Source organism: Microtus oregoni, unplaced genomic scaffold, assembly GCF_018167655.1.
Source record: "Microtus oregoni isolate MIOR12 unplaced genomic scaffold, Mior012 000006F_ref0000085, whole genome shotgun sequence".
NCBI lineage: Eukaryota > Metazoa > Chordata > Mammalia > Rodentia > Cricetidae > Microtus > Microtus oregoni.
Window position 1 is genome coordinate 57,875,447 of NW_024543065.1, and position 23,082 is coordinate 57,898,528.

Genomic DNA, 23,082 nt, shown 5'->3' on the forward strand with positions numbered 1-23,082 from the left:
CCATGAAGGGCCACTAACCTTGATTGTCAACTTGAGATTTAGAATCACAAGTCATCTCTGGGAGTCTGGGGGGTAGAAGAATAAAATATTTCCAGGCTGCTTTTCTCCTGTCACTTGTATTATTTTTAATAAAACACTGATTGGCCAGTAGCCAGGCAGAGAGTAGAGATGGGATGACCAGAACAGGAGAATTCTGAGAAGAGTCAGTCTGCAGTCATCACCAGATGTAAGATGAGAATGCCTCGCTGATGAAAGGTACCAAGCCGTGTGGCTGACACAGACAAGAATTATGAGTTAGGATGTAAGAATTAATTACTAAGAAGCCTGAGCTAATAGGCCAACTACTTTATATGACTTATACGGACCTTTGTGTATTTCTTTGGGAATGAATGACTGCAGGACCAGGCGGGACAGAAACCTCGGTCAACACATTTTAACTCAAGTAGAAAGACACACCCTGAAGTTAAAAAAAAAAAAATGTTATGTGGGTGTTAGGGGGAAGACCTATGGGTGGGAGATGGTTCAATACTTAAGAGCACTTGCTATCTTAGAGGACCTAGGTTATTCCCAACACCCACATGGGGATTCCCAATCATCCGTAGCACGAGTAGTATATACATACATGCAGGTACAACACACACATAAATCTTAAAAAAATATTTTTTAAAGCAAGCTAAGCACTTGCATTCATCTTTCCACTTCCTAACTGCAGACTCAGTGTGACCAGAAGCCTCACAAACCTCTTTGTCATTCCTGTCCTGCCAAACTGCTAACCACACTGATGAGAGAAAGATAGGGAACTTTGGTGGCACAGGATAAAGGCTTGGAGAGGAGAGACACCCTACTCCAGAGATACTGATTTGCTTTTTTTCTTACTTTTCAAAAAAGATGTATTTATTATGTATATGGTGTTGTCTGCAGGCCAGAGAGGGCACCAAATTTCATTACAGATGGTTGTGAGCCACCATGTGGTTGCTGGGCATTGAACTCAGGACCTCTGGAAGAACAGCCAGTGCTCTTAACCGCTGATCCATCTCTCCAGCCCCTGATCTGCTTTTAACACCCACAAAGGCAGACTTCAGACTCCACTGAGAAGGATCTAACAGCCCATGAAAATATGTGCTTTCCAAAAGACTTGTCAAAGTCAGCAAATAAACTGCTTTAGGGCCAAGAGATGGCTCAGTGGTTAAGAGCACCGGCTACTCTAAACAACCATCTGGAAACTGTTTCAGGGGCACCAGAGACACAGCTGGTACACATGTACATATGTGCAGGCAAAACACCAGGCACACAAAATAAAATAAACTAATAAAACTTTAAAAGTAAAGAAAACTGCTCTTAGTGCCAGATGATACTTTTCCAGAAGCCATCTCCATCCAGGACGTCAATAGCAACTAGGCTGTGCTCACTTGGGTTACAAATGAGGTATAACCTCATGTTCCTAGCACTTTCTTCCATATCTAAGTGATTCTCCTCATAAACCACCACACAACTCCATTTACTGAAGAAGAGTCTTTTGTTTTGTTTTGTTTTTTTTTTCTGAAACAGGGTTTCCCTGTGTAGCCTTGGCTGTCCTGGAACTCACTTAGTAGACCAAGCTGGCCTTAAACTCAGAGATCCATCTGCCTTTGCCTCCTGAGGGCTGGGATTGAATGTACGAACAATCATGCCCAGCTATAAAATCCTTTAACTACCTTGTTACAGATGACACTTTGGGGAATGTTAGAAAGGAGCTGTTCTCTTAGCAATCTTTTCAGATGTAAGTTGAGAGCCACCAAGATCCCATAAGTACTCACTGTAAGCCTGTGACTCTCCCCTAGAGACACCCACACCCCTCCTATTGGGTGCCCTCCTACCGGTGAGCTTTACCCTCTCTTCCTGGAGCACTTGCTTCCTATCCGGCTCCCTCTGAAGTTCTCATCAGTGTCACAACTCTCAGCCTGGCCTGGGCGGAGGTCTCTGCAGAAAGTCTCAGGCAGCTGCTGCCCTGCGACTGTGTTCCTACCTCAGAGACAAACCCTTCGAGTTGCTTCTGTAAGGTGTTTTGTCAACACAATCAGTAACTCCTGCAGCTCCTATTTGTCATGGTAAAAGTTGTTCATAAACATGGCTACAAGAGCATGTTTTATAAAAAGCCAAAGAACCACCTTTAAAATTAAGCATGGCACTTCCGTTACTAACTGTAAAACTCAAGTTGTTTTGTTAACGATAATGCTGATAGAACTTTATAGCCATGTGAAGATGGACTGGAATGTTAGTGTAACAATTATTAAAAAAAAAAAACAAACTAAGGAAACAATGAAAACCATAAGATTACATTTCTAAATGAATTCTGATGTTTGTTTTTAATTATGTGCAGCCTGAATAATCAGAGTCAAAATAAACAGGAAGTGACTAAAAGGCTTCCAGAATATACTATATTCATAGGCTATCTCTCCAATATGGGTTCCTTCGGATGAGTAAGCTGAGGTCAACAAGTAAACTGTTTCTACATTCTTCAGTCCAGAGGGACTTTAAAGGTAGATTCTCTGATCGTTTTGAGTCTTCACATACATCTTGTGTGTTTTTATCACCAGTACAAGTTTTGATGCTGAATAAGTTGTGAATCATAGCTGAAGCCCTTTGCACAGTCCTCGTATTTACAGGCTTTCTTCCCCGCGTGCATTCTGTGATGACTGATGAGTTGTGAGCTCTGAGAGTAGGCTTTCCCACAAATCTTACATTCATAGGGCTTCTCTCCAGTATGAATCCTCTGGTGTCTAGTGAGGTCAGAACCAGACCGGAAAGCCTTTTCACACTCCTTACACTCATAGGGTTTCTCACCAGTGTGGATTCTTTGATGTTTAATAAGCTGTGAGCTCTGACTAAAGGCATTGCCACACTCCTTACATTCATAGGGTTTCTCTCCAGTGTGAATTCTCTGATGTTGAGTAAAATTCGAACCACTACTAAAAGCCTTCCCGCATTCTTTACATTCATAAGGCTTCTCGCCAGTGTGAATTCTCTGATGGCGAGTAAAATTTGAACCACTACTGAAGGCTTTTCCACAGTCCTTACACTCATAGGGTTTCTCGCCTGTGTGAGTTCTGTGATGTCGCGTCAAGTCGGAGCCACAAATAAACGTTTTTCCACATTCCTTGCATTCAAAGGGTTTCTTTCCAGTGTGAATTTTGTGATGATGGGTAAGTCCTGAGGGGTGTCTGAAGGTCTTGCCACAGTCCTTACATTCATACGGCTTCTCAACGGTGCGAACGATTTGATGGGTGGAAAACTGTGAGCCGTGTTTATAGTGCTTCCTATTTTCTTTACTCGCACAATATCTCTCTTTGTTCTTAACAATGTGCTGCAGCCGGAAGGACGGATACTGAGGGAGAGTGGGCGTGTCTTTGTGATTGAGTATCAGTTCACTGAACTGTCTCTCCTGCGATCCAGGCTGTCTCGCACACTGGCCATTCCATTCCCAGGCACCACGGAGACTGGAGCACTGAAGGTCCTGTCTTGTGAGTTTTCTCATTATCTCCCACTGTGCTGACTCTATCTCACAAAGTTCCTTCTTCAAAAACAGCTTCTGAGCCTCACATCTTGATTCCAGGACTAAAAGAAAATATGCAAGTGATCACTCACATTTTTACTGCTTGGGAGACATGAAAATTCAGTTAGATATAATATAAACATGGGAGAATTAAACTGATTTTTTGAAACTAGATGATGGTCAGCTGGATGAGATGGTATACACTGATAACCACAGCACTCAGGAAATGAAGACAGAGGTGTTGGGAGTTCAAAGTCATCCTGAGTTTGACATCAGTTTGGGTTTTATGAGAATCTGTATTAAGAATTAAAAGCAAAAACAAAACAACAACAACAACAACAACAAAAAAAAAAAAAAAAAAAACCTCTGAGGCTGGAAACATGGCTCAGTGGTTAGGAACACTTGCTGTTCTTGCAGAGGGCCCAGGTGGGAATTCTGTTCCCATAGGCACCAGATCTGTCCCCACTGCTTTAACTAAACCTCTACCATTCTATTTATAATAAATAAGACTTGAGAGTCAAAGGCTGGGGTGAAAACCTGCTAGCTCAGAGAGGCTGAGTAGCAACTAGCTGACCTTTTCTCCTTGCTGGCATCTCTGATGCCAGTCAAATAAACAACAACAGTAACAACAACAAAAAAAAAAAACCCATGCCACTCCAAATCCATCCCTACTACTTCCTGTGTCTCTCTATCTCTCCTGGATGCCCTCTGAGGCTCTATGATTACTTTCGGCCAACTAGTTGCTAACTCAGCCTCCTGACCCAAGGTTAATTTTATTTAATTAATGCAAATGCAAAATTGGAATTCACAGTGTGATCGAATATCCCCCAGCAAAAATCTCTGAGTTTAAGTACAGCCTGGTCTACAAAGCTAGGTCTAGAATAGCCAGGGCTATAAAGAGAAATCCTGCCTCAAGGGGAAAAAAAAAATTCAATAAAGGGGCCAGAAAGTAGGCTCAGCAGTTAAGAGCACTTGTTGCTATTGCAAAGGACCCAGGTTCAATTCCCAGTACATACATGGTGACTCACATGCCTATTAACTCCAGTCCCAGGGATCCAATGCCCTCATGTGATCTCTTTGGGCACCAGGCAAATACATGGTACATATACATACACAGGAGGCAAAAGTGCTATGGGATAATCCTTTTGTACACTGTGAATATGTATTACTCTCACCGGCTAATAATAAAGCTGACTGGCCTAAAATAAGGCAGGATAAAGTTAGGCAGGACAATCAAACTGAGGACTCAGATGAAGAAGGGTGAAATACGGAGAGATGCAAGCCAGCCATCCAAGAAGCAAGATGCTAGAGGACAGATAATGCCACGAGCCATGTAGCAATACATAGATTATTAGAAATGGGTTCATTTAAATGTAATAGCTAGTTAGGAATAAGCCTGAGCTATCAGCCAAGCAAGTATAAGTAATATTAAGCCTCCAAATGGTTATTTGGGAACTGGTGGGCAGGACAGGAAACACTCATTTACACAAAACAGTCATACAAATACTTTTAAAAATTTTAATCAATAAATAAAATAAACGAGAAAGCCAGGTATAGTGGCTCACACTTGCAATTGCAGGACTCCTGAGGCTGAGAAAAGACTTGCTGTGAGTTCAATCCAGCCTGAGCTACACCGCGAGGTCTACACAAAATTGGGTTATAAAACAAAACCCTGTCTCAATAAAACAAGATGAGACAATAAGAGATGATAGGATAATTACATAGGAAAGTCTATGTGAGCTACAATGATATGTAATAGGAACTCAATACTACTGTGGAATAAAATTCTTATCTAAGTCAGGAATAACTCCCTTTCCAAGGATCTGGTGATCTCTTCTGGCCTTCATGGATGTGCACAGCATGTACATGGCACATATGCGTGCACACAGACACACAGACACTGACACACACACACACTGTGCACTCTATAGGCTACTGATCTACACAGAGTTACAGGACAGGCAGCAATACATAGAAAGACCCTACCTCAAAAAATATATACACACACATATATATAAATATACATACATATATACAGATAGTTAATTCTCTTCTCAGTCATGTCAGTGATTAAAAAAGCAGCGTATTCAGGAACCGGTGTGAGAATACAAATGAAGGCGTGACACTACATACAACTTCCCTATGGACATGAGCAAAATGACAGTGCTTGTCTGCAGAAACAGCAGGGGGAGCACAGAAACAGTAGGGGGGAGCACAGAAACAGTAGGGGGGAGCACAGAAACAGTAGGGGGGAGCATAGAAACACCAGGGGGGAGCACAGAAACACCAGAGGGGAGCACAGAAACAGTAGGGGGAGCACAGAAACAGTAGGGGGAGCACAGAAACACCAGAGGGGAGCACAGAGACAGTAGGGGAGAGCACAGAAACAGCAGGGGGGAGCACAGAAACACCAGAGGGGAGCACAGAAACACCAGAGGGGAGCACAGAAACAGTAGGGGGGAGCACAGAAACACCAGAGGGGAGCACAGAAATAGCAGGGGGAGCACAGAAACAGCAGGGGGAGCACAGAAACACCAGAGGGGAGCACAGAAACAGTAGGGGGGAGCACAGAAACACCAGAGGGGAGCACAGAAACACCAGGGGGAGCACAGAAACACCAGAGGGGAACACAGAAACAGTAGGGGGGAGCACAGAAACACCAGAGGGGAGCACAGAAACAGTAGGGGGGAGCACAGAAACACCAGAGGGGAGCACAGAAACACCAGAGGGGAGCACAGAAACAGTAGGGGGGAGCACAGAAACACCAGAGGGGAGCACAGAAACAGTAGGGGGGAGCACAGAAACACCAGGGGGGAGCACAGAAACACCAGAGGGGAGCACAGAAACACCAGAGGGGAGCACAGAAACACCAGAGGGTAACACAGAAACAGTAGGGGGAGCACAGAAACACCAGGGGGGAGCACAGAAACACCAGAGGGGAGCACAGAAACACCAGAGGGGAGCACAGAAACACCAGAGGGGAACACAGAAACAGTAGGGGGAGCACAGAAACACCAGGGGGGAGCACAGAAACACCAGGGGGGAGCACAGAAACAGCAGGGGGGAGCACAGAAACACCAGAGGGGAGCACAGAAACATCACACACTGCAAACCTGCGGGCACAGGTCCATTATCCACCTACTTAGTTAGAAGGACGTGGAGCATAAGACCTGCCTGATTTATAGTGATTTCACAGTTGGACTGACTTTGCCTCAAATAAACAGGGGGGAAAAGGCTCTTAATCCCAGAACTAGGGAGGCAGATCTCTGAGTTCAAGGCCAGCCTGGTCTACAGCATGAGTTCCAGAACATTGAGGACTACACAGAGAAACCCTGTCTTGAGAAACAAAAGGCAAAAGCAAAAAAAAGTGAAAGTGAGGTGAGGGTCAGGGCGAACTTCGATAGCGTTCACTGAGCATGCTTGAAGACCAGGTTCACATACACATATGGGCCATACACAACCAACAAGAAAGCCCAGTTTTAAAACTCATTTCCACTGCTGCTCCATTGACAACAGCTCGGGGACAGAAGCTTAAATGTCCTTCACCTGATGAACAGATAATGAAAATGTGCAACATGGTGGGGCAGAGGAACACCTTTAGTGCCAGCACTCGGGAGGCAGAGGCAGGCAGATCTGTGAGTTCAGGCCAGCCTGGTCTACATGGCGAATTCCACGGCATGGCCTATGCAGAGAGAACCAGCCTCAAAATAAGATAGAGAATGAAAAAAAAAAAAAAAGAAAAAGAAGGTGTGAAACATTGATAGTGAAATACTATTTGGCTATAAAGAAAAATCAAATCATGAAATGTGCAGACAACTGGATGGACTAGATGCTACACTGCGTGAAGTGACCCAGAGAGACAACTGGATGGACTAGATGCTACACTGTGTGAAGTGACCCAGAGAGACAACTGGATGGACTAGATGCTATACTGTGTGAAGTGACCCAGAGAGACAACTGGATGGGACTAGATGCTACACTGTGTGAAGTGTCCCAGAGAGACAACTGGATGGACTAGATGCTATACTGTGTGAAGTGACCCAGAGACAACTGGATGGGACTAGATGCTACACTGTGTGAAGTGACCCAGAGAGACAACTGGATGGGACTAGATGCTATACTGTGTGAAGTGACCCAGAGAGACAACTGGATGGACTAGATGCTACACTGTGTGAAGTGACCCAGAGAGACAACTGGATGGGACTAGATGCTACACTGTGTGAAGTGACCCAGAGAGACAAAAGCAAATATGGTCTCTCATGTGTGCTTCCCAGCTCCAAGTCCTCAGATGTGAATATATGACCTGGAGCAACACAGGAAACAGGAAAGTGAAAAGAAGCCACGCCAGGAGGAGCTCTGGGAAAAGAACATCTGGACACGGGGTTGAGGGGGGACAGAGGAGCTCTGGAGAAAGAACATCTGGACACGGGGTGGGGGGGCAGAGGAGCTCTGGAGAAAGAACATCTGGACACAGGGGGTGGGGGCAGAGGAGCTCTGGAGGAAGAACATCTGGACACAGGGGGTGGGGGGCAGAGGAGCTCTGGAGAAAGAACATCTGGACACAGGGGGTGGGGGCAGAGGAGCTCTGGGAAAAGAACATCTGGACACAGGGGGTGGGGGCAGAGGAGCTCTGGAGAAAGAACATCTGGACACAGGGGGTGGGGGGCAGAGGAGCTCTGGAGAAAGAACATCTGGACACGAGGTAGGGGGGCAGAGGAGCTCTAGAGAAAGAATATCTGGACACAGGGGGTGGGGGCAGAGGAGCTCTGGGAAAAGAACATCTGGACACAGGGGGTGGGGGCAGAGGAGCTCTGGGAAAATAACATCTGGACACGGGGTGGGGGCAGAGGAGCTCTGGGAAAAGAACATCTGGACACACGGGGTGGGGGCAGAGGAGCTCTGGGAAAAGAACATCTGGACACAGGGGGTGGGGGCAGAGGAGCTCAGGGAAAAGAACATCTGGACACGGGGTGGGGGCAGAGGAGCTCTGGGAAAAGAACATCTGGACACAGGGTGGGGGGCAGAGGAGCTCTGGGAAAAGAACATCTGGACACGGGGTGGGGGCAGAGGAGCTCTGGGAAAAGAACATCTGGACACAGGGGGTGGTGTGTATGGGGCTGTCCTCTAACTGGGGTAACAGATGATACAGGAAAGAAAGGAGGGATAAACAGCACTAAGGACATTTGAAAAAGCTATAGGAAATCACATTATTTTCCATTTCCATCAAAGTGCATGTGCATGAACACACACACACACACACATCATACCTAGACCTAAATATTATTATTTGGGGGAGGTGGAGCAGACCGAGATTAGTTTTGGAAGTCAGTGCCACCTACTGCCTCCCCCAATCTCAGATTTGAGGTCTAGAAGCTTGTTGTTTGTGAACAAGTTCATCCTTGACCCCAAGCATGGGAAATAGAGCCCAAGAATGACAGTTTCTATGGCAACCCTTGGGTCAGTGCTTGCCATGGTAGGACAGCACCGAATTTGATATGGCTGTAATTTATTTGTTAACTTCTGGAGCTCCTATCTGATAACTGTACACATTATAGAAATAGTAAACAGTAATTAAAAGTATGGATGAGCCAGGAGATGGTGGCGCACACCTTTAATCACAGCACTTGGAGGGCAGAGGCAGGCAGATCTTTGTGAGTTCAGGGCCAGCTCCAGGATAGTGAGGGCTACACAGAGAAACCCTGTTTCAACAAACAACAAACAAAATGAAAAGGATGAATCAAGGAGGGTGTGGAACTTCTGAATAAAAACAAAACAAATAAAAAACCTAGTTAAAAAGCAAGTCCAATAGAACTTCAGGTCATTGGTTGTGGTAGTTTGAATGTAACTGGCCCCCATAATCTCCTAGAGCGAGGCACCACTAGGAGGCGTGACTTTGGAGTAGGTGTGGCCTTATTGGAGGAAGTGTGTCACTGTGGAGGTGGGCTCTGAGGTCTCATACATGCTCAAGTCACCCAGTGTCTCAGTTCACTTCCTGTTACTGATCAAGATGTAGGAGTCTCAGCTCCAGCACCACATCTGCCTGCACACTCCCACCCCCCACCATGCTCCCCACCATGATGGACTGAATCTCTGAACTGTAAGCTGCCACCACAATTAAAGGTTTTCTTTTATACAAGTTGCCATGGTTATGGTGTTTCTTCACAGCAATAGAAACCTAACAAAGACAATTAACCCACAGGTGCTGGGCTAATCTCCAGGAGGGAGTGATGGGGAGATATAAAATAGAGAAGATGTAAGATATAGAAGGGAAATGGAGGGGAAGGACAGAGGAAAGGGTGTGTGATCTGGGACAATGCAGGAAAGTGCATACTCCAGTAGTTACACAGTAGCTATGCAGAGGTGGCTGAGAAGTGTTGGACCCCAGACAGACTGCCCGTCAGGCCACAGTGCCCGCAGTCCCCTCTTCCCGGCCTCACAGATACTGGCAGGCACCCCATGGAGGGAAAGATCTGTGGACACCAGCAAACAGCCTTCCAGGTCCTTAGCCTTCTCATCTTTTCTTTCTTTCTTTTTTTTCAAGACAGTGTTTCTCCATGTAGGCATGGCTATCCTGGAACTCACTGAGCTCTGCCTGCCTCTGCCTTCAGAGTGCTGTGATTAAAGGTGTGTGCCACCAGGCCCAGCTTGCAATGGCTTTTTCAAAGGCAAGTAAGCATCTGACACCTGGAGGAAGGGAGGAAACAGACCTATCAATGGGCAAATCAGAGTTAGGATGGATGTCTTTACCCATCGAAAGCAGGTTGCTGTAGTTCTCCAACATCACATCTCTGTACAAGTCCCTCTGCTCCTCGGTCAGGCACTCCCACTCCTCCTGAGAGAAATCTATGTACACATCACGGAACAGCACCGACACCTGGAACAATAATCGCATATTGCTTGATTAATAAAAGGAAAAAGAGAAGTGTTTTGTGCAAGAAAAGTAACAGAAAAGGAATAAGTTGGAACAAGCTAAAAGCAGTGAGTGTGGATGCCTGGAATCCTAGGGAAGGCCTGGGCCCAAACCACTGCGCTTCCACGAAACTGCTTCCTCCAGATCAAGCCATCTGGGCTCAATGAATTCCTCCATTACCACATGAAGCTGGGAAGGCACAGAACCCAGCTTGGAGGACATCTGTATCAAAGGAAAGGAGTTATACAAAGCCTTATGGTATTCTCACCGCGTGGTCTCTTCTCAAACAGCCAAGGGTATAATTTCAGGATAGAAGAGAAAGCTGGGACATTAGAAGCATCCAGATACAGCAGGCTATATAAAGGCATCGAGAAGCAGGGGTAATGGGCTTCTGAACACAAGGAACAGAGCAATTCTGACCTAGAGATTCTATAACTCGACTATTTTCTGCTCTGAGTGTACGTTCCTAGATACACAAGGTCTCAAGGACAAGTTCTGAGAAAACTACTGGAGGATGGGTACACAGAATAAGGAGGTACACCAGAGAGAACCGCAGGATGCCGGAAACAGCTAAACTACTGGAGAATGGGTACACAGAACAGGGGGTACACCAAAGAGAACCACAGGATGCCGGAAACAGCTAAACTACTGGAGAATGGGTACACAGAACAGGGGGTACACCAAAGAGAACCACAGGATGCCGGAAACAGTTAAACTACTGGAGAATGGGTACACAGAATAGGGGGTACACCAAAGAGAACCACAGGATGCCGGAAACAGCTAAACTACTGGAGGATGGGTACACAGAACAGGGGGTACACCAAAGAGAACCGCAGGATGCTGGAAACAATTAAACTGCTGGAGGATGGGTACACAGAATAGGGGGTACACCAAAGAGAACCACAGGATGCCGGAAACAGCTAAACTACTGGAGGATGGGTACACAGAACAGGGGGTACACCAAAGAGAACCGAAGGATGCCGGAAACAGTTAAACTGCTGGAGGATGGGTACACAGAATAGGGGGTACACCAAAGAGAACCGCAGGATCCCGGAAACAGTTAAAATTCGGCAGGAGAATAGCAGAGGAAAATTCAGAGGAAAGAATAAAAGTTTCGGGAAAGTGATGGCAGGCTAGAGAGGAACCAGTTCATATCAGAGGGAGAGCACAAAGGGATGGGAAAGGCATCTCTATGTCAAAGAAGCCGATGTATTTGACCAGAGAGAGAAACACTAACTGGGGCTAGAGAGACGGCTCAGTGTATTTAGCAGAGGACCTAACTTTGGTTTGAGCACCCACAACCATCTATAACTCCAGTTGGAGGGGATCCAACACCCTCTTCTGGCCTCTGCAGATGCTATATGCACACAGTGCTGGTACAGACAGAAAGGCAAATACTCATGCACACACACACACACACCAAAAAATAAAAAATAAAAAATGAAAGAAACCTAGCTGGCCTGCGGTGGCAGGTGGCACACGCCTTTAATCCCAGCATCCAGGAGGCAAAGGCAGGCAGATCTGTGTGAGTTTAAGATCAACCTGGTCTATAAAGTAAGTTCCAGGACAGCAAAGGTTTTTAAATAGAGAAACCCTGTCTCAAAAAACCAAAAACTAAGAAAGGAAGAAACTCATGATGTGTGGTAATGATGTTATTGAACTTTGGGTCACAGACTCTGCACCAAGCCAGGTTTACTCATCCATCAATAAGCCATTTAAAGGAGCCAAATTCACAGTGGAAAGTAGAATGCTGGGCACGGTGGCACACTCCTTTCATCCCAGCACTTGGGAGGCAGAGCGGGGAGGATCTCTGTGAGTTCAAAGCCAGCCTGGTATAGAAAGAGGCACACTGAAGGGGGGAGGCACTTGTTATAATAAGTGTCTTTATAGGCATATTTATTTCAGATTAAATAATATTCTATCTTAAAGATAATAAATACCAATTTTTTGCTCACATGCTTGCTTTGCTGCTTGGGATGAAATCCAGGAATTGAGGGCTTTTTCATGCTAGACAAAGTATTTTACCAATGAGCTACTTCCCGGTTCTTGGCTCCCTGCACCTCCAAGACAGGATTTCTCTGTGTAACCCTGGCCATCCTGGAAATTACTCTGTAGACCAGGTTGGCCACGGACTCAGAGATCCGCCTGCCTCTGCCTCCCGAGTGCTGGGATTAAAGGTGCGTGCCCCCACCACCCTCCTAGTTCTTGGCTTTCCGAGACAGGGCTCACTATGTACCCCAGGGTAGCCTTGAACTCACCGCAATATAAGCTGGCCTCAAATCTGCCATCATCCCAAGAGCTGGGATTCAGGCATGAGCTACCCCAGCAGGCATAAATGACAACTTCTCATTTCCCTTTAGACATTTAGGCTGATATTAATCTTCAGAGAGTTCCCCTGAGCAGGGGGGGGTAGCTCACTCAGTAAAACACCTGTCTAAAAGGCATGAAACCCTGGGTACCATCCCTAGAGCTATATGGACTGGGCACGGTGGCACAAGTCCTCAGCTCAATGAGCTGAAAGCCAGCCTAGAAACCCTGTCCCCAAACACCCACAAAAGACAACCTTAATACTGGCAACAGTGTTATTGATAACCACTCCTGCTGAACTGCCAATAACCCTTGTCAGCGAGCCTTAGGAAAACGATGGAGAAAGATGCTGCCTAATGCAGCGGTGCTGGGCTGGAGATGCTCAGCGGGTGAGAGCACTGGTTGCTCTTCCAGAGGACCCAGAGTCCATCCCCACACCAACACTGGGGCTCACACCATCTATACATACAGACCCAGGGGATCTGATACCCTCTTCTGACCTCTACAGGTACTGCATACATGTGGCACACAGGCATGCTTGCAGGCAAAACACACACGTAAGATTAAAATAATATTATAATAAAAAGCTCTTGGGGCGGGGGAGCTCAGTGATATTACAGGCGGTTAAGTTTTCCTGGATGCTCACCAGAATGTCAGCTTTGACCGTCCAGCAGTCATCCTTCCAAACCTAAAAGGCTCATAAACCAGGAGACAAGCCAGGTTCTACGACTGAAACTGAGCAAAGCGATCACACTTATTTTCTTTCTTCATTTTTGTTGTTGCTAGTTTGGGATAGCATCTTGCCGTGTAGCCCTGGTTGGTCTGAAACTCAGTATGTAGACCAGGCTAGCCTTGAACTCTTCCTGCCTCTGCCTCCTGAGTGCTGGAAATAAAGGCGTGCACCAGCGTGTTTTGGTTGTGAGCCCAGCTGGACCCCCAAAGCTTTTTTAAATTTAGTCTATTAAAGACCCTTTCCTTTAGAGCAGCGGTTCTCAACTTGTGGCGTCACGACCCCTGGGGGGGACAACAACCCTGTCTATAGAGGTTGCCTAAGAGCACCTGGAAACAATGATATTTACATTATGATTCATAACAGTAGCAAAATTACAGCTACAAAGTAACAAGAAAAATAATTTCAAGGTCAGGAGTCAGCACACAGTGAGGAGCTATTACAGGGTCCCCGGGTCAGGAAGGCTGAAGCCTGCTCAAGACAGAGCAAGACTGAGACTGTGCAGTCCCTGTTTATAACTGACAGGCTTTAACACCAACCAAAACAGCATCACAAGGGAGAAAGCAGGCATTTATTTGCACTAGAGACAAAATTGACTCGATTTGCATACAAAAGGGTTACACCTCACCTGAGCCATGGCTTGACAGTCGCAGCTCCTCTCTGCTGCTCTTCAGGAACAGAGTAGAACTGGCAGAGGCAAAGAGAATACTGAGACCGCATTGACACAGTTCTCAAACAATCATTCCCTGTGCTCACCCCACACACTGAGGAGTCTAAGCGGGAAGAGAGGACAGCATCCCCAACTTCAGAAAGCCAGGCACTGGATCCAAACGGGTGGGGCTTGGGCAAGTGTCTCAGCACCCACGAGACTGAGGCAGTAAAATTACCACAGGTTTGAGGCCAGCCAGGCCCACATAGAGACTGGCCTCTCTACCTCTGCCGGCCCCTCTCTCGCTCACTCCTCCCCGCACCTCTGATTTTGTGAGACAAGGTCTCACGGTGACAAGACCTCATTGTGCAGACTAGGCTGGCCTCGAACTCACAGAGATCCACCTGCCACTGCCTCCAGAGCACCAGAGCGCCAGGCTTAAATATAAATCTTTTTTTTAAATCACATTTTAAACTTTTTCTTTTTTCGGTAAGGATTTGGAGCGTTTATCCTGCAAGCGTCTATATGTGCATCCGCTCCGGAATATTTTGCATCAGTTAGTAGAGTGGAACACATGACTCCACCAATACTTGCACTGGTAGACATTGAAGTTCTGTATCCTATTGTAAAAGTAATTATAAGTCTGGGGTAGCGCTGGCACTCGGGAGGCAGAGGCAGGTGGATCTGTGAGTTTGACGCCAGCCAGAACTACACAGTGAGACCTTGCCTCCAAAAAATAAATTAAACATTAAAACTGTCACGAAAGTATGTTTATAGGATTAAAAATGAGAAATGTTCAAATACCTACTACTACGAGATGAATACATGCACTATACTTCAGATCCTGGAACACCAAACAGCAAAACAACTCAGTAAGCCGCTATCCTACTTAACACGGATGAGTTCCACCACACAGGTGTACAAATAAACGTAATAAAAGACAAAGGAGAGCGTGCTAGCACTCACATGAAGTTCTAAAATGAAGAAATATAACGCACGCAGAGATATACATCCGAAACTTCACACACAACCCACAGACCCACAACAGCAACATTCAACTACAGGAATCCTACCTACGCGATGCCAAGAGAACCACACACTCGGCGACTCAAAAGGTAGCATAGTACAACGGTACTTTTATCAGGAGCACAGACTGAAAGGTAATTCCGCCTGTCCTGTGCTGCACATGGACACAGCATCGCACAGCGCACGCCACTGCAGGGACCGAACACTCAACCACTCACAAGCGCTCCACATCCACACAATACCGCACGTGGTCCCCAGCCCGCCGGCTCTCACTCACCGAGGGGTGAGAAACAGATGCTCATCACAACTGCAGCCCCTTAGCACCGCACGGTCACGCCTCACAAACTAACCGCGCAATTCCGACCTCGACTCCTCCGCCGCACAAAGCCCAAGCTCCGTGCTCGCCCCGCCCTCCTCCCGGGTTCTGCACCTCAGGCCTACCAAGCTTCCCAAACCTTGCAACTCAGCAAAAGCCAGCAAAGCTCTGAAGTCGTCGTCGTCCCCCCCCCCCGCCCGAGTCAGACTTTACCGCGAGAAGCCGAGGAGGCTTCTGGGAAACGTAGTCAGAGACAACTTCTCGGACAAAATGATTCCCGATGGGCGGGGTTTCTGTGCGCGTTCGGTTGAGGCGTGGCCGAAAGGATTACACCCCTCATCGAAACGCGTCCCGCAGGATTCATAGAACCCTGAGTCAGTCTCCAAAAGTGCATTTAAAACCAACTTCAAAAAGCTGGAATTTTTTTATGTCCTGTTCCTTCGGTATTATCTGTAGGCGATGAACAGCAACAGGAAAAGGGCGGGGAGCGGTGGGGGCAGAGTGTGATTTGCATAGTAAGGGTATTCGCACGGCTGAGATTGCTGGGAAGTGTAGTTCAGTGCAATAGAAAAAAAAAGACTCATAGGCTGTTCAACTGTGGTGTTCTCAATTCCTCAGAGAGCTGTCTTTGCTTGGCCACCTCTAGGGTGCTAGGGGCCCAAGAAGTGTGCCGGAACAGATTTCCTAGGCGGACAGATAGATGGCGTTTTCTGGGAATGAATTTGGCTTGTTAAACTTCAGTGCTGCGTTGAAGATTTAATGAGAGACCCCAAGCAGATCCTCTAGATTTAAATGATGAATATCAGGAACCGGGCTTGAATCCCCAAATGCCTGTACTTCTAGCACTCAGGTGATGGGCAAGGATCAGAAGCTCAACGTCATCCGTAGCTAACGCGGGGATAGTTATGTTAAAAGCAAGTACAGCGAAACACTTAGAGAAAGGATCTTTGTTAGTTATTTTTTTTTTTTTTTTTTTTTTTTTTTTTTTTTTTTTTTGGTTTTTCGAGACAGGGTTTCTCTGTGGTTTTGGAGCCTGTCCTGGAGTTATTTTTGTAACTAATAGAAACACCTCATCTAAAAGATAACGAATCAGTTGATCTGAAATCGACAGTTTAAATGGCATTAACATTAAATCCCTAAATCTCTATAAGATCAAGGTTTTCGCTTCAGAAAACAGGAATAACATGGCTTACCTCACTTCTCTGCTAATCGCAATGATCACTTGAAAGCATTCTTGGTCCAGCACTTCCCAAATCAGCCGCCACAGTCCTGCTGATGGAGAAGAAAGTCGAAGGAAAGAAATTGGTGATATGAACTATTTACTAATAAACTTGCTGGGAGCCATGAAGTCACGTAAAATAGAACTGAGCTTACTGAACTTTGGGATGTTTTGTCTCCAAAACACCCCAAAGATAAGTATTCTACTAGCCAGGTCCGTTAGCGGTAAGTGACTTTGGGATTGCTTGCTGTGGTGGAGAGAGTGAGAACTGCTCCCATAGGCTCACGTGATTGAGTGTTCAGTGGCCAGTTAGTGGGACTGTTATGCCCAAGTTTCTGGTCCCCAAATGAATTCACAGAGCCAGATTTCCGAAGCAAAGTACATGAGTGTTTTTTAATATTCAAACTTAAGTTTGGACCAACACCTTTCCAGCACCCCAGCATGGTGGGTGCGGAAAGGGTGGCCAGGAGCCCTGGGATTCCTCTTTCTGACTCTGTTCCATGTGTTTTGAGCAGTGGCATGCTTTTAGTAGGGCCCACCAAGAGCATCCACTTTGCCCAATTCCTGTTCACTCTATGTGTGTGTGATCATACATGTAACTTAAATCCACTTATGCTTAATGTTATAATTGTTCATTGTATCTGATTTCAGACTACAAAACAATAAGTCTCATGTTTTAAACTGGTATGTACTTTTAAATCTCTTACAAAAATACTTTATATTTAATCCAACCCTCATTTAAAATATATTAAGATATTCTCTACTATTGTCAGTTCTGCCATTAACCTATTGCAAGCATTTTTTTCTTCTTTCTGTCTTTTTATTAGTGTAAACCTTACCTGTTAAGAGCCTGTACAGGGGCTGGAGAGATGGCTCAGTGGTTAAGAGTACTGCCTGCTCTTCTAGAGGTCCTGAGTTCAATTCCCAGCAACCACATGGTGGCTCACAACCGTCTGTAATGAGATCTGGTGCCCTCTTCTGGCCTGAAGTAATGCTAGCAAGCAGAATACTATATACACAATAAATAAATCATTAAAAAAAAAAAGTCAGTACAGTCAAGCTCAGACCCAGCTCTCCAGGCAGATTCTATACTGTAGTTTTATCTGATAAACAGCCCTCAACTGCTCAGAGATCTGGAAAATATGGCATTTAAATATTTAACTATTAAAAAACTTTTCATAACAAAAAAAGACAGGTTGGCTCCTAGCAGCAGCACTCTATTACCTCCAAAGAAAACAGAAGACAAATGCGCACACAACAACGTCCATCTGCAATTTACTTCAATTGCTAAGTGCTGACCACTGGGCAAAACTGCCTTTTATCTGGACTGAAGATCTCCAGATGTGGACAAAATCACTTGAATCAATAGCCTACCTGCTTAGGTCAGGGTGGGTTTTTCTTCCTACAGATTCCTTGGCCCATGGGATCTTCTGGAGCCTGGCAGGCCCTGTGCTAAACAGCAAAAGGCAAATGTGACCATCAGCAACCATGAAAGACCCTGAGGAGTAGCTTTGGGTGCCAACCAAGTAAGTTCTCTGTCATTTTTTAAATCAGTAACTCAAGTAAAATTTTATCCTTCTCAAAGCTAGATGCAGTTTGACAGCTGAGAGGTTTTGTCAGTTTAAAAGGACAGCCTCACCAAACAAATTTCAGTAAAATACAACTAGAATACCTGCAAGGTGTGAGGACAAATACAAGTTATCAAACTTCTCTCTCATTGTACCTTCCATAGTCTTAAAAACACTTTTCATTGTGCAAAAATATCTGTCACAGTTATTCTGACATAAATATGCTACTGTTTATACAATGTGTATGTCTAAAACTTCTATTTTCACAAACCCAAATTCTTGTGAGTTCCAGGGAGCCAAATTGAAGGATCCACCTCAAACAGATTAGATACATCCCCCTCAATTTCCTCTTCCTAAAATTTTTTCCCTTAATTTAACTTTGTCCTTTGTTCTGCCAACACCTTAAACAGGTGTAAGAGACACCAGACATTTCTATACCACAAGCAGTGGACAGGAGCAAAGAGACCAGCTACCCCGGGATGTGGCCAGTACCCAGCCTTCTCAGGTTCCCCCCAAAGACAACGCCCCCAAATAAGCAGGAAGAAGTTTTGAGAAGTGGCCACCTCAATTCCTTTAACCTATGGTGCCTAACCTCTCGCCTTTTTATTTAAAAAAGAGATGGAAATGTAATTATCTGTTCCGTCTCTTTAAGAGACAAGCCACGCCCACTCCCTCCCCCATCTGCTGAGGCAAGCTGATCTTCAGCTTCCAGCCTGAGTTCTCTTCTTCATCTTCCTCTCAGAGAGGCAACTTTGGTCTCTCCCTTCTCTCTCCTCTTTCTCTTTCTCTCTCTCTCTCTCTCTCTCTCTCTCTCTCTCTCTGCCTCTCTGTTCTTCTCCCCTTCTCCCTTCCCTTCCAAAACCACTAAATAAATATCCAACCTCACTCTGTATAGTGTGCCTATCCGTCTGTCTCTCACCTGCCCACTGCTGCCACCACATGGCTCACCAGCAGAGACCAGCCACCTTCAGAGACCTGCCACATGGTCTCATGCACTATCCCTGCCTAGGACTGGCTGCTCTTGGGACCTGCAGCCCCCTGCCTGCTGGGGATCTGCAGCAATTTTTAATAATCCATTACAAATGTTATACCCAAGTTTCTGGTCCCCAAATGAGTTCACAGAGCCAGATTTCTGAAGCAAAGTACATGAGGGTTTTTTAATATTCAAACTTAAGTTTGGACCAGCACCTTTCCATCACCCCAGCATGGTGGGTGCAGAAAGTGTGGCCAGGAGCCCTGGGAGGGTTGAGCTTTTTGTTTGTTTTTTGTTTGTTTGTTTGTTTGTTTGTTTGAGACAGGGTTTCTCTGTAGCTTTTGGAGCCTGTCCTGGAACCAGGCACTGGTGGCACACACCTTTAATCCCAGCACACAGGAGGCGGAGGCAGGTGGATCTCTGTGAGTTCAATGCCAGCCTGGTCTACAAGAGGGTCAAGCTTTTATTTTGATTTTTCGAGACAGGGTTTCTCCGTAGCTTTTGGTTCCTGTCCTGGAACTAGCTCTTGTAGACCAGGCTGGCCTCGAACTCACAGAGATCCGCCTGCCTCTGCCTCCCAAGTGCTGGGATTAAAGGCGTGCGCCACCACCGCCCGGCTGAGGGTCAAGCTTTTAAAGAGGAAACGCGGGGAGTTCATGTCCTGTCGTCTTGGGATTGGGTAAGGAGGGCATAGGGTAAGGTAGTTTCTGAAACAGTTGGTCAGTTTTTGGGTGTGAAAACCTAACGAAGAACCATAAATGACTGACAAGGTATCTTCAAGGACAGATGCCTCCCAAGAACATCTGGCCCTGTTCCCTATCTTCTTTGTTGTGCTCAAATCCACAAGGTCCCCACACAAACCAACAAGGAGACCAAGTGAGTCCCATATGTAAAAGCAAAGAGCCTCTATTTTAATCAAGTTTGCAAACACGGTCTCTCGGTCTCTCCAAATGCCCAACGTATTGGGATAACCAGAGAGCCCTGAGCTCAATTAGAATAGGGTTTTTATAGTAGTAAAGGTGGGGGTGAAGGTATGTGAGGTTCAGGACTCCTGATTAGCTGACATTTGTCTAGGGGTGTCCTGGTGAGGTGTGCTGGCAGGTGATCCTATCGACAGTGGTTGGAATGCTAGGTATTTCCTTTGAATGGTTTGTTCCTGGGTCAGGGTCTGGTAACTCAGCTTGTGGTTCTTCTTGCAACCAGGTATTGCCTCAGGGTAAACTACTGAGACTCAGACCTCTTATTAAAATTTATCGAGGACCTAGTTCTACTCTGGCAGGTGATAATGGTTGGAAATAAAGACCTTCCTTTGAGTGACCTGTTCATACTTAGCCTATCATGGCTGGCCCCCACATTCTTAATTGGTCATTTTAGGGTATCTGTTCAAACTTCTGCCATGGCAGCCCATTTCTGGAGCTGAGCTCACCCACCCACAAGCTCATTATGTGGCTTAAGATGAAGCCCCTTCTTTAAAATGGAGTTTACAGAGTCAGGAGATCGCAGAACTGCTTGGGAAGGGTTAGGAGGTGTGGCCTTAGTGGAGGAGGTGTGTTACTGACAGCCCATACCAGCCCCCGTCCCACCTGTAGTGCCTTGCCTCCCTGCCTGCAGCCCTGCTCCCCACCATGACTTTAACAGGCGAGCCCTCAGAAACTGTAAACAAGCCCTCAATTAAAAACTCTCTTTTAGAAGCATGGCCATGGCTGTGGTCTCTCCATGGTAACAGAACAGTGGCTAAGACCCTGGGGTAATGTCTGGACATACTTGTTCAGCAGTACTGACCAGCCATCCAGCTTCATTGCCACAGCTAACAGAGACTTACAATCAGCCATGAGGCTCTAGGCAGCATGTACTGAGGGATCATGGGAGGTTGTTACCCATACACTATTCATATGGGGTGAACTTTTCTAAGAAGTGCATAAGGTGAGAGGTCCCACCCAGTTACCACTGGTCTCAAGAGGATATTTAGTTAAGAACTCCTTTAAAGTGCTATCCATCCTCTCTCTTTCCTGAGCTCTGAGGATGATACGCACAGCAAAGTTTCCGATTTATGCTAAGAGTCTTAGAAAGCAATTAAGGTAACTTGGCTGTGAAGGCCAGGCCACTGTTGAACCCCAGAGATATGGGGAGGCCAAATCTGGGGATTATTTCATTATCATTTCTTAGCTACCACTTGGACCATTTCCATTCAGGACGGAAGGACATCTGCCCTGCCTGTGACAGTAATGACAAACACCAGCAGATATTTATAGCCATACAATCCTGGCTTACTTCAGTGAAGTCCAATTCCCAAAATTCACCAAGTACAGTACCTTGACTCCATTGTCCTGGGGGAAATACGCCCTTCTTTGCTTTTACCTGGGCACAGGTCAGACAGCGGCCTGAAATGCTCTGAAGTTTTTCTCAGTGTCCAAGTAGCCAGACCTGAGGAAAAATGAGTTCTGAGATTCTGAGTGACAAATACATAGTGTGACACAAGGCAGTTAGCCAATTTCGGCCCAATTCCTTTTTCGTGCAGATTCTTCCACTGGGCAAGATCCACCTTTCATTGAGCCCTCGAGTCAGAATATGACTCGATCTCTTCAGGAAAATCTTCACTGAGGTGGAATGGAGCTCAAGGAAAGCGGATAGTTCTAGGACAGCCTGGGGTTTGGGTTCCCCAAGTCCAGTTTCTTTAACAACTTGTTCTGCATAGCTGTTGCCTTGAGTTTAAGGGCTTTTGTCTTTTTGGTGTTCTAGCCAGTGAACTATGGTGTCACCAACCGCACCCCATTGGGTGGCATTTGTCGCCGACCAGCAACAACAAAAATACCTCTTGCCAGGGTAAGGGTTTGGGGATTTAGAAATATAGTGAAGAATATGAAGACGTGGGGCTGGAGAGATGGCTCAGAGGTTAAGAGCATTGCCTGCTCTTCCAAAGGTCCTGAGTTCAATTCCCAGCAACCACATGGTGGCTCACAACCATCTGTAATGGGGTCTGGTGCCCTCTTCTGGCCTGCAGGCATACATACACACAAAATATTGTATACATAATAAATAAATAAATAAATAAATATTTAAAAAAAAAAGAATATGGAGACGTGAATGAAAACAGTAAAATGGAGAAACAGATAGGATGTGTCAGGAGGGAATTCCAGTGAGGATTGAAAATTTCTCTTGCTTTTAATTTCCAACTCCTTAAAACACCCTGACCCCAAAAGATAGGAGTGAGACAAAAGACGGCATTAACATGATACAAGGAAATGAACATAGCAATTGAAAGTCGCGACTACATTCATAAAACATTCTGTTGCTAGAACAAAACAAGTCACACTCGAGCCCTAGACCAAAACAGTCTATAGGCAAACCACTCCCTGGGTGGAATCCCAAGTTGGCTCCATAAAAGGAGCTGGAACTTCGTTGGATCCTTAGACTTTTGTTTGAGGTGGGAACAGATCGACTTCTCTATTCCCGGAGCACAAAGGCTGGCAGTTAGCCACACCTGTTGACAATCACCTTGAGAGCAGAAACTCTCTAAATTAACACCTAGATGAGGTCTGAGCTAGGAGCACAATAACCTTGAAGGAGCTAGAGGAAAGTCTCAGCTCTCTGACTTTTGATCAACGTGGAAACAGGCTCACATTTTCGGGCCCCCACTTTATGGCCAGTTCAGTTGGCAGCCAGCTGGCCTCCAGCAACTGGACACAATATTTACCTGTACCTCATTTGGGGGTTAATCCCGGAGGACTGCTTCCTAATCATACATGGCAAATGGATGTTACTCATGTTAGTGAATTTGGAAAATTGAGAATATGTGCATGTGACAATTGATACATATTCAGGGTTCATGATGGCCACTACACAAACTGGAGA

The 23,082-nt window shown here is 45.9% G+C and overlaps 1 protein-coding gene and 1 non-coding gene across 2 annotated transcripts in view; both read right to left on the bottom strand.

The window, feature by feature from the left end:
* LOC121449650 (zinc finger protein 82) overlaps positions 1-15,634 on the bottom strand; it is a 32,795-nt gene extending 17,161 nt beyond the window's left edge. The window contains exons 1-4 of the mRNA XM_041654247.1: positions 15,432-15,634; positions 14,108-14,166; positions 10,280-10,406; positions 2,590-3,594 (exon numbers count right to left, since the gene is read on the bottom strand). Coding sequence (XP_041510181.1) covers positions 2,590-3,594; positions 10,280-10,406; positions 14,108-14,116 — 1,141 coding nt within the window. The 5' untranslated portion in view covers positions 14,117-14,166; positions 15,432-15,634. The remainder of the gene's footprint in view (positions 1-2,589; positions 3,595-10,279; positions 10,407-14,107; positions 14,167-15,431) is intronic.
* LOC121450253 lies at positions 8,908-9,036 on the bottom strand. Its single transcript, XR_005974579.1, has one exon. It is a non-coding gene; the product is annotated as a small nucleolar RNA SNORA5 (small nucleolar RNA).
* Positions 15,635-23,082: the final 7,448 nt, after the last annotated feature.